Source organism: Drosophila melanogaster, chromosome X (assembly GCF_000001215.4).
Source record: "Drosophila melanogaster chromosome X".
NCBI classification, from domain to species: Eukaryota; Metazoa; Arthropoda; class Insecta; order Diptera; family Drosophilidae; genus Drosophila; species Drosophila melanogaster.
The window spans coordinates 5,537,001-5,549,771 of NC_004354.4; the positions used below are offsets into that span (position 1 = coordinate 5,537,001).

Consider the following 12,771-nt stretch of genomic DNA (forward strand, 5'->3'; position numbering starts at 1 on the left):
TCGGGATGAGCCAACTACTAAGTAGGTATCTGCAGGACGAGTCCTGAATTCACACGACCGGCGACCGCAATCATTAAGCGTGAGTCCGGTGAAGACGAAGTTTGCGGCCGGCTGATTGGACTTGACTTCGAGGTGTCGGGATACCGGAAAATCCAACCCCTCTAACGGTCGCATCACTCGATCGGGGAACTAATAATCTTATTAGAATTAATGATGGAATTTCCAATTTGCGGCGACAGGCAGCTGCCGGCGATTTAATGTTAATAAGTCCCGCGTTCCTCGAGTTCCACAAAATAGGAATTCCACGCCGGACGTGCGGCAATGCGAGTGAATCCTGTGACACAGATTACGAGGCGACCGAGCGGGTTAGCCGTTCCGTTTCCTTTACCATTTCGTCTTCCTTTTTTTGCTTGGCATTTCTTTTTCTTTTTTGCCTTAAAGTTGCCCCGAGCTTGATTTGTTTGGCTGCGGAATTCCCGAATCATATATACAATACGTGTACTACTCTACTGGCTAATGTGATGATATATGATTAGAATGCAATTCAGCATTCACTCAACATTAAATGCGCACATTGCTGCCAGTCAACGGGTACTTTATCGCTATTATCGCGATTATCGTCGTCATTATCGCTGCCATCTCGATTATCAAGTCGCTCGATGGCCGATTGACCCAACAATCGAAGACGCAACTGCAGGTGTCTGTCGATGACAGCAGACGATGTTGTTGTTGTTGCTGCTGCTGCTGCTGTTGTTGTTGTTGTTGCTGTTGTTGCTGTGGTTGTTGTTGCCGTTGTCATCATCATTTTCATTAATGGTAAACCAATCATTTTTCAATTATATTCGCCGCTGGATACAAATTGTCTGATTTGCGTGTGCCAAACCAAAGTTGAATCGTGGCAGGCGCCATGTCACGCCCACCGCTGGAGACCCTCCCCCCCCCAACGCCCACTCCCCCCTCCCACAAACGACAACCATGTTATTTGTTGTTTTGGCGCACAGCTCACGCACACACCCACTAACCACCCACAGAAAAACTTCCGAATCGCCTGTGTCTGTACCCTGTAGATACAATATCTTTTAGCTACGTTCTAAGATTTCGCACAATTTTTGTCTTTCAGTTAATTTAATATTATATTCTAATGCCTGCGTGAGTCACCTTGAATAATTGTTAATATGCCCTACAAACAAGCTGAAGCGCATTCCATGTTCGCCTATGCCCCCAGTAGTGTCTCTAGTAATTTTTTGTGAATTTATTTTGCATTGCGTCAAACCAATTGGAGTGTCATCGGCAGAAGAAATCGCCGCGTGGCGCCACGCCTCCACCGCACCCCCCCCCCCCCCACGAATTGCAACAGTTGATAAAGTGCACAACTTGTGCGGGTTAAGTTGCGCCATGGCCATATAAATAGTCTGGATCATGCTGCGCAGCCCCACAAGTCCATGTCCACGTCCATTATGCGCCCATAATTCGCCGACAATTCCTCAATTACGTGGAAAGGTGGTAAACTGGTAAACTGGTAAACTGGTAAGTTGTTAAGTTGGCAAGTTGATAAGTCCGGGGGATGACGTGGCTCATTGACCGCCCCGTTTTCGCCCGCCCCTGTCACATTTTCACATTTTACACCCCTCGGGAGCGCTGAACAGGCGCTGGGCATGGGCATGTTTTCAATCTATAAAATTAATTTTCTCAAAACCTCGAGTTCTGCGAGTGTTTTTTGTTTGCCGTTCGCAAGTCCCCAGGGGCACACGTAGCTCGAATTGTAAAATATTTTGCCGTTTAAGCCACTTGTTGTTGCAAATTAGCGTGAAACGCGATTAATATTGTCAATTGTGTTTGGATCTCGTTTCAGTTTCATTCTCATTTTCATTTTCATTCTCATTCTCGCCGGCTTGGAAAAATGGAAAATTGAAAAATATTCGCTGCCAAAGGAGATGAAAGTGCGGATTAGTTAGACAAAATGTCATCAGCGAAAGCAGGGCAAACATTTTCCGAAGTCCTTCGGACCAACATCAATCAATGGCAACCAGTTGTGAATTGTGTAATGACCATCAATCAAGGCTTCGCAACGAATCCTGAAGGTCCGGGAAAACTATTTGCCCTAATTGCACAGAGCCGCGCCTAATTTTCCAGCCAGGTAGCAACCCTTTTTCCCTTTTTTTTTGTAGCTTTTCGACTGCAAACAATGAAAGTGTCAAAACTTCGCTTTGCTTTTCTAACAAATGGACTGAGCGACGGCAGGAAGGAAATTAGTTGGCTTCTTTCGGGTTTCAGGTGTGACAGAACCAATGTGGAACATTAACTTAGAGTTAGCCAAACAATCTAGATGAAAAGCAATATGTTAGCTTCTCGTTGTTCTGATATTGAAATCCATCAATTCGAAACTCTCAATCAAGACATCTCAACCATTACATACGCTGGCCTTCCTTTTGGCAGGGATTCTCAAGTGGCCAGCGGTACGTTTCGGTGCGTGGAAATTAAGTATAACTCATTATCGCAATCAAGCAAACCCATGAAATCCTTTGCCAGCCAGAGCAACAACATTATTGTTTGCTCTGTCAGATGAAATCGGATTTGTTGTTGCCTGTTGCACACCAATTTTCTACTCAAAACTTATGACAGCCAATTCGAGAGAACGAACGAAAATTATACAGACACTCGATCGCAAGGGGGCCCAGTTGCAGGCCATGACTGTTCAGTTTCTCAGCATATAAGCATATATACAGAGATATATGAGATATATATATATACATACATATATTTGTACATATGTAGACACGGAGCTGTGGCATATGCAACGTCGTCTTCATCCTCGTGCTGTGTGGGGCTTGTTGAAATCAACATCAAACCTTTAATTTGATGATTCTGCAAATAATTCGTAGGAGTCGTTGACGTTTTTTGTTTAACTTTAACCACTCGCTGCCCCGGCGGACTAAGTCTGTTAACTTTTCCGCGCAGTCGAGGCGTGAAAATATAATAACACCTTTTTAATTATATTTGTCTACCCCTTCACTCCCCATTTTTAGTTCGGCCTTTGTTCCGTCCCCAGACAATGATGCAAAAGATACAAAAAACAAAAAAAAAAAGTGAAAGGCATTACAGCCGAAGTGCAAATTAACCAAAATTTGCCATAGTTGCGGAATTAGAGTGATCAGGGCAATCTACGATGGTGATTAGTGTGACCAGGCCTCGTGACTCACACCATCGCCGCTCTTTCCACCTGAGTTACGCCGTTTTTTACCCTTTTTTCGCCCCGTTTTTTTTTTTCGAGTTGAATGCACTGCCGAGTGGCTCAACCTCATATGGCAACTGTTCGTTTATGGTTTTCGCTTGGGGCTATTTATAGAGCCGCCAATTACGATTCGTAATGCCTCCCCCCTTTTTTTTTGGCCTTCTTTGCGGGGAAGTTGCGCACCTTTGGCATCGTGAAATGTTCGAAAAATTTTTGAAATATTTATGGCAGTAATTCGAATATTAAGTATCTTATTTATTTAAGAGGTATTCATTACCAAACAACTACAAAAAGAAAGCCAGAATATTTGGATTTGTTAGATATTTCCCACCTTACTTAGTGGCAGGAAATTCCCGCAAATGAAAACAATTTCCAAATGACTAATTTTCCGATGTACAAACAGCAGTTTCTTTCTCACACTCACTCTTTTCTCATTTATATGTATGTACATATATACTTTTCGATGAGTCCAATCGGACTGTAATAACGAGTTTTATGTGTGGGAGCTGGAAATTAGACTGGTTGCCCAATCTGGACGATCGACGATAATGTTTATTGAGTAAATACAAATGCGAGTTAACACATTCCGTTTGAATTGTCATGCGATAATTACGCCTTTCAAAACGCGATAATAGGCCTCATTCAATCGAGGCGATCGAGAGCTCCAACAGATTGCCCTCTTCCTTGGATTTTTATTTGGATTTGGATTTGGATTGGATTGGTGTTGTTATGGTTTTTTTTTTATGGGATCCAACTGGTCTACTTCGGTCGATGACAGCTCCAGAAAATCATTGGACTGCGCCTAATTGTTGGATGAGTTTTGATTTGGCTCCAGTTGGGCAGTTGATGCGAAGAGGTGTTTCAATTATCTTGCAACCGTTTAAGTTGGTGATTCAATTGATCAATTTGTTTCACTTTGGAGGAACTACAACTTATATAGTTTTATCATAAATACCTTACCATTCATATATGTACTTGCGTAAACTAGAAAATTAGTTAACCAATTAGTTGGCAGAAGGGCCAATTAGAAGATCCAGTGAGCAGTACCGGTTGAATGGGTTGGAAAATCAGGGCTTTTTCGTAGGCTGGACAAGTGAGCGAGCAGCGTGCTCATTTCGCACTAATAAGTTCGATGATATCTATAATGCGTATGGTAATGGTAATCAGGATGATGGTAATGGTGATGGTAATGGTGTGTGCGTGCAAGACGAATCATTACCATCCGCCGTTGAAGTGGGAAAACCGGCGAAGGTCACGTTTTCGCGCCATGGGTGGTGTTCGATGGATGGGCGGCAGCGTCCGGAATAAACAACAAACAATGCAAAAGGACCCCGCACCAGTCGACACAGAAATAAGTGTAATTGCGACAATGTGGCTGCACTTACACGTGTCATCGCAGCATCATCATCCGTTGTCCATCCAAAATCGCGGGAACTTGCTACGCACTTGCTTTCAGGATTTCAGGACTCACCCCGGAAATGTTGGTCCTCTCCCAAGGGAATCCGGGCATTCGCCAGAAACTTCGGACTAACCACAATGGCACATTGTTGCCATTGACTTTAGGGCAAGGGTGTGGGCAATGATGTTCAGCAGCCCAGCAAACAGCAAACCAAAGAAAAAATACAAACCCTTAGAAGGACACACACAAACCCTGTGCCGTTATCCTGGGATTACCAGCCGTTTATCAATTGTTTGCTGGCATTGTATGCGAAGTAATTGATTGGCGCGCGCACACTTACTAATTACACAAATATGAATATTTAATGCCAAGCAGCAAAAACCCCTTTAATAGGTCACTCTTTCGCTGCCTTCGCCACCCACTTGCTGGCTGCGTTTCCGTTGCATTTTCCTGGAAACCTCGAGTGTGGAAAATTAAAATCCACTCACCCCTCCTCCCTTTCGAGGGCCCCAAGAAATAAAGAAGAAATAATATAAAAAAAATATATACCAGGCATACGCACACACGATGTCAGGGTTGACATGAGCTCGAAGGTAACACAATACTCCAGGCAGCAACTACTTAAAATGCAATTATATGCATTATTATTCGGCTGCTGGGCGAGTATTTTTGTACACAAATACGCGGAATATGCCAATGGTCTGGGGGACCGCGAGAATCGCTGGAGAAAAAAAAAAAAAAAATGGTAGACGACGAGTATTTAAATGCCCACCTCAGCTACTAATTATTACCAGGAAAAACTCTTGAAATTGACGTTTCATTTTGTGCGGCGGGGCACGTCAACACCCCGCCGATCGTCGAGGGGTTAAAGGGGCCACGGGCATCGCAATCCACGATTCAATGCACCAACTCACCAACTCATCTCCAGACCGCCTGTTTTCACTCAAGACAGCCAAACCAATCCAGACCAGTATTCAGTATCCAAAGAATCGAGAACTGGGTATACTCGGCCGATCGTCGTGATTATGCACATCGAACTGCAGGCAACAGATTAAGGCACTCCAGAAATTATGAAAAAATAATATTTTTCTTGGAACTGATACCATTTTAAACGAATTGGTACTCGGCACAGAGTCAACAAAATGAAGATCATGAGAAAGAGGCGCGAATCCCCTGCGAAGATTGGAGAGACGGGCGACTGAAGAATGAAGAACGAAGAATGCAGCCAAAACGAGAGCTGAGGTAGGTAATCAGAGATGCCGGGTTAGATTTTTAACGCCAGTTTAGGATTTTCTAATTCTATAATATATTAAAAGGTTTCTGCAACTTATTTCAGCACATATGTGGTTTCACAAAAATCTAAGAAATTTAAGTTTAGCTATTAAAGAACCAATACTTTTTATTGATATACATTTGCTGTAGATGTTGCTGCTGATTTGGCTACTTTTGGTGATCTTTCGCCAGATCTGGCTGGGCATCTCGATTGCCGGCAACGCGGACTGTATTGCGTCAAGTGGCAGCAACGGCCAGTCGACCTGTCTGCCACAAGTCTGCCGAGTTGCCAGCACTTTGGGCCCCACTTTTTCGGGTTCCCAGGCTGCAAGCCTGGTCGATTTCGTCTGTGTGTGTGTGCCAAACGGAGGACTGTGGCTACTCCAATGACTCCACAATCCACAAGCTTGGGACCCGACACGCATTCGCATCCATTTCTATTCGGCGGCCCTCTCTATTCAGACATTCTTCACTTGGAAGCGTCGACACTTCAGTAAATTAGTTTCGTAGAACTTCCAAGACGGCCCACACTAAGCGGTCTTTCAACCGAACACTTGGAGAAAAATCGAGGCTAGAATTTGCTGCCAATTATATATAGTTGCTTGATCTGAAATCCGTCAGCTGGTTCGTTCCAATAAGGCGGCAAAAACCCATCAAGGGCTTTCAAAGTCAACTCAAAAAGCGAATGTATAATTCTGCGTCGAAATTCTTGCGGGGTTGGAAATTTATTCACACAGAAACGTGTAATTACCCAGACACAAAACACAGCAGAATCAGCAATGCACACACACACACACACACACACATGCATACCGGCACACACTCCGACACTCACTAACACAAGGCCAAACACTTACGCACACACACACACACCTCGAAAATTGGCAGCACAAAAAGTTCACTTCAAGTTCGTCTCTCTTTGCTACGAGCGAGAAAAAGTTGAGGCAAAGTTCGGGGCGAGGTCGGCAGAGGCGGGGGGAAAGCGTGGAAAAAGTGGGCGGTGGAATAGGGGTGGGCGTGGCAGTCGTAGCTGCTGCTACTGGCATGGAAAATTAACAATTTTTCAATTAAAATCAATACGGAGTGTGTACTTGTAGCCGTAGTTTCCTTTTACGTCGGGCAGGGTTAAGGTGGGCATTGTGGGGTTAAGGGGCGCAGAAGTGGGCGTGGTTCTGCTGTCAGGGTAATCTGCATGTGTGCCTGTGTCTGTGTGTGTGTGTGTGTGTGCACTTCATGAAAATAGCTTAAGTGCCTGAAAATATGCAACGCATTCGACGAGCCAACTTTGCTTGTGTGTGTGTGTGTGTGTGTGTGTGCGTGCTTGCGTGTGTGAAAGATAGCAGCTTCATATGTGTGGGTTGTGCGCTTGTAAGGATGTAGGTTTATGTTTGTTTATGTATGTGATGTTGGTTTTTCGGGCGCCGCTGCTGTCATCACGCTAGAGTAAAATTCTAAAGCTTTTTCGGTTCAAATAGTGCTGTTAGTTTCAATGACACTGTCTGTGTGAGTTCGTTGCACTGGAAAAATACCAGGAGATAAGTAAGTTTTTAATTCGACAGATAGTTTCCCTTTTCACTTCATACTTTTGATGTTGATTTCCTAACTTTTTTGTTAGAAAATTACATATTTTCTCTCTGTGTGAGTGACTTCGCCCATCATTCTTGTACACTTGTGCATCGTTTTGCGGTTGTTTCGGTCTTACCCAGTATTTTTTGGCCGCCTAACTGTTGAGTCCTTGCCCCCTGCACACACGCACACAAACACACTCACACACGCACACACACTGTGAATGGGTATGGTGTGGTTGGAGAGAGTGAGAGGCACAGACAAGGATAGACTCCATTTGTGGGCACCGCAAACAACGTTAAATGCAAATTTACGCTCCTGCCACTCCTGCCACAAACTGGTGTACAACTAGCGTGGCTCCCGCACCCCCTGCTGGGTCCCCCCCCCCCCTTTCCCGAAACATGCCGCCTCTCTCCTTGGATTTTCCACCCATTTTCCCCACCAACACACAGCTGTGCACACAAAATGGCCGTGCTTTGGCGCCATTGCTTCACTCCAGTTGTCCTTCGCTCCTGACTCCTTGTTGTTCTTGTTGACTATTGCCGTTATTGCCAAGTTGGAGAGAGACGGAAAACCCCAAAGTGGTGTGGCCAGAGAAGGCAAGGGGGGTGGGGGGCGTGGCTCCAGTGGCCAGAATTGAAGTGTTAGTAGTAATGCTACTAATTGGACTCGCTTTTAGCAACGCTTCATGTGCCCCCAAGCAATCTCGATCCCGAGGACCCAATCCCAATCCCAATCCCAAAGCCGAAGCTCCTTCAAAGTGCTCCACATATATACATACATACATACAATACATACATGCACAGTTTTAGTTTGCGTGTTGGTGTGGGTGTCCTTCTCGAAAGTCTATAATTGGAAAATTTTACACACTCGAACATCAATTTCAACAGCAGCATGCAGCATGCCAGTTGAAATGTTGAAATGCCAATCGATATGCGGATAATGGGACGGGGGCATCAGTGGGTTAATTACGTGCCAGCTATATATTTTAATTGGCAGCGATCATAATAATTTCGTTTGCACACTCTCTATTATTAGAACGATTTAATTTAGATGTCGCCAATAGGGGGATTCTAGGTTACTTTTTTTTTAAATTTTCATTCACTTTTAACACTTTCTGCCCTTAAATTACACTTGTTTTCTGTGAAGCCAGAACGACGATAGCTTTTCGCTAATATTTAATGGCCCGGAACCCAGAAGAGTCTGCCATTAGCAATTCGGCGAAATGCCGTGAAAAAAAAAACCGATTTCCAACCCATCCGTTCGACGATCCCGAACTTAAAGCAATTGAGTGAGCGAGGTGAGTGGTTAAAAAAGGGCAAATTCGCCAAGAAATCGCGCCATAATTACTCTTTTTTTTTCTGTGCTAATTAAACACACACAAGCACACGCATACACTCGCAGCACTTTTGGGGTTTGCCTTTTAAGGGTGGCAATTTGGCACAACTGAAGCTCACTCGATGCACGCACACATACAGACAGTGTGCCCGTCTCGCTCGCACGCTCGCGCAGGCTAGGGACTTAGAACAATAACGGCCATTAAAATGCTTAATTATAAATTCGCAAACGTTGCTGAAAATTTCTACGTTTTTTTCACCACACCACGCTGCCAGTTGTCTCCCTCACACCCAATCGCCATCTCGCTTGCCCAGCGTGAAACGGACGTTAAATGATTTCCGGATTTTGCGTTGTTCGCAAAGCTGTGCACACACTTCTACCTATATGCACATATGACAATGTTACTAGCCTTACACTTAACTGTTAAACAACATAATGCAAACTATCGAAATTATCGAAATGCTATCGATTTTACTTGAGTGTACAGCAAGATCGATCGATAATCATATAGCCAAGTGGCATACATTGAAGCTTTGAAGCAGGCCAACTCTACCCTTGGTTATATGTAGAGTAATGAAGTGAAGAATTCACGTCGAAGGAGCTGCACTTGAGATTTCCCCTACTGCCTGATTGCCGTGATGACGCTGCACACACAGAAACTGAAGGAGGTGTGAAAAATCAGGCCGAAGACATCCAAACAAGCGTATGAGAATGAAGCGTATTTTGAAAAGACAAAAGGAAATGCAAATTGCTTGGCCGCCTTTCTGTTTTGCCAACAGCAAACACCTACGCGGCGGATGTAATTAGTTTGTTAATTCATTAGGGGAATAATGCGAGCATGGTGTGGAGTGAAAGGACTGTATTATCGGACGCGAGACAATGCCCGCATATCGGATTACCTGCCGATGCTGACTCACCTGTATGCGATCCTCGGGCAGCTCTGTCTTCAGCGAGAGCATTTCGCGGGCATAGACATCGGGATAATGGGCTTCCTTGAAGGCCTCCTCCAGTTTCTCCAGTTGGTAGCTGGTGAATATGGTGCGGCTGTGTCGTCGCTTCTTTTTCTTCTTTTTGCTATTCGGTCCCACACCGAAGCCATTCAAGCTCTCCATGCCGAAGTCCTTGGGCGCCAGCGATCCTGCAATAAGAATTCGTTTTTTTTTTCACTTTTCCCAACAACAATTGCTTTCAATCTGCGCTTCGTTTTATTTTTGGAAAATCTTAATATATTCTTGTCAAATTAGTTGACGACAATCCCACGACCCGATGCCGGAAAACATGTGGCGCTGAAGCGCGACTTGAAGTGGTTTTAGTGGTTTGTTATTTTAATATTTAATAATTGTATCTAGTTTCCCACTTGTCTGCTGCTTATCTGCTGGTTTTTTGTTGTTTTTTCTCTTTTTTTGGGGGCTTGTCACACACACATCATCTTTTGTTCCAAGGAAAATCCCACTTGAGATGGCTGCGAAGAGCGGGATGAAAAGTGAAAGCGTCGAAGGAGGACACTGACACTGCTTGGGGATCCCTATTCGGATTCGGATTCGGATCGAAGGAAGGAGCTGACAGCCGTTGACAGGCGCGATTTGAGTTTTCGATGAGTGGCAGTGGCACTGCAGTTTTTGCACAGTGGAAAAAGTGGTGTATTCAAATACCACAGTTAAATATCCGAATTGTATTCTGTATTTAGCAAGCGGTAAAAAAACAAATGTATAATCATCGATTTTATAATGCACATATCATTGTGTGCACCGCACAAAGTTGAGCGACCTGCCGCTGAGTTGAGGATGCTGATGCAGTCTGGGGACTGAAGATGAGCCAAAGTCTGCGGATCGAAGCCACTTGGCGGATTGAGAAACCGAGTGCTTCGAGGGCTGCCAAGCAGCCTTGTTTTCGGCCAAATCGAACTTGGAGCGCGAAGCACCCGGAAAACATAAATGCACAGTGTCTCGGTCGATGATCGAGTGGTCTGGACCACTCCGCAGTTTGGAAAGTACGGAAAAGTATGGAAAACAAAACACACACGACCAGCGGCGCATTCGTGCCAGCCAGCGAAATGAGAAGAAAAACAAAAAAAAAAGCAGGGAAAAAAACATTTCGCATTGAAATTCGATATGAAGAATGAAGTAGAAGCAGACTGTTGTGGCGGCTGACGAGTTGTTCAAGTGAAGCCTCATCCTCATCCTCATCCTCATACCCATTCCAATTCCCATTCCCATTCTCATTCCCATCCCCATTAACATTCCACTTCCCGCCCGTTTTTCCCACTAAATGTGCGTGAAAAATATCTGCGGTGCTGCTGGTGAAAATGCGTGTAATGAATGCTGAAAATTGCATCTTGAATTACCGCGCAAAAATGCAATTCACTAGATGAATTCAAGGTGTGTTGAGGGAAATTTAATTGTTGTGCCCGTTTGGGTAAGCAAATCGATTCGACGAGGGCCCTCGCAATTATTGGGTGTGTATTTCATGGTCAGTTTTTAATTGATCAGCAGCACCTGCTCGTCAATAAACATAATTAAAAAAAAAAAAAACTCATAATTACTGGCGATATGATAATTAGCTGCAATAATTCTTAATATTATACGTACATATATACATATATCCTAGACAAATGTCGGAAATCAGTTAATTTGGAAGCGCACAAAAGTAGGCAACGTCGAATTTCTTGCTCGCTTTTAATGAGCTCATGTACGCACACACACTCACACACTCGCACACACACACGCACGCTCTGACTGGAAAACCCCGCATGCCAACATGCACACACACACACACACATGCATCACAACATATTAGCAATTAAAATTTTCTTAGTTAATTACTTTAAGCAGACGACGACGAAGGATGAAGGACGAAAGGATGTCGGCGACGTCAACTGGAAAAAATGCCAGAGCAAAAAATGTCGCCATCCAAATGAAAGGCGACAACATTCTTCCGTCTCTCTCGCTACCGCTGGCCCACGCGCCCTCTCTTTCTCGCCCACTGCTGCCTGCCGGCACAAAGAAAGTCGCGCCTTCTCTTTCTTGCGTGGCAAGTGAGTTTTATGAAATTTATGCGCATTTCACTAGAAAATTTAATTAGGAAATCTAATTTGCTCAAAAGCGCATAAAAAATGTTGTCGCTGCTAAAGCGGATGGGGTTTGTGTGTTGACTTTCGTCCCCAATCCCGCCGAAATTTCACCATCTCTATCCCCATTTCCCTTTCCGTTCCATTCCACGTTGTTCCTCTGACTTGTTCATTTTGCGAGCTGCCTCCTTGCTGTTGGCTAAAGTCAAAAGTTACTGGAAGAAAAGTGTGCTCATTGTCATTAGAACTACGATTTTTTACATGCAATTGCGCTTTTCTTGATTATTAAAAAAACAGGTAAGATGGCTATTGATTATAATGAAAATATATATTGCTGCATACTTTTCGACACTTTCGTAATCGTAATTGCTTTAGTGACATCGAAACCATGCCGGAAAAGTGCCCAACATTGTTTCCGGTGTGGCTTTTCCTTTTGCCCCCGCCCTGCTCCTGCTTCTGCCGCCCAATTTTCGCTCCTCTGCCCGCCCCGCCCACTTTCCCGCGCACTTTCCCCATTTCCGCGCCATGCATCAAGTAACCAACAAAATGACTAATTCCTCGTCTCTGTGTTGGTGCGCAGCGGTTGCGTTTGTGTGCGTGTGTGTGTGCCGCATGTGTGTGTGTCGCATAAACAGTTGCATGGCAAAATACGCTAATAAAGTGGCTGAGTTGTTGGCAACGCGGCAGCGGCGCAGCTGCGCAGAGTCGACGCCGACAGAGGCGATGGCAGAGGCAGCGGCGACAACGTCATCGTTGAAGGGGCATTCGCAATTCGCAATTTGCATTAGCACCCAAAGTGGCTGCGTTTTTGTGCATGTGTGTGCATCTGTGTGTGAATTTGTGTGGCTGTGTGAGTGTGAGTATCCTGTGAACTGCCATTCGGATATTCGCTTATTT

The 12,771-nt window shown here is 44.6% G+C and overlaps 1 protein-coding gene across 2 annotated transcripts in view; it reads right to left on the minus strand.

Moving 5' to 3' along the window:
* Positions 1-12,771, minus strand: part of Vsx2 (Visual system homeobox 2) — a 31,257-nt gene that overhangs the window by 8,074 nt on the left and 10,412 nt on the right. For both annotated transcript variants that reach the window (NM_001038743.1, NM_001297968.1), the window contains exon 3: positions 9,725-9,945. In NM_001038743.1, coding sequence (NP_001033832.1) covers positions 9,725-9,945 — 221 coding nt within the window. The remainder of the gene's footprint in view (positions 1-9,724; positions 9,946-12,771) is intronic.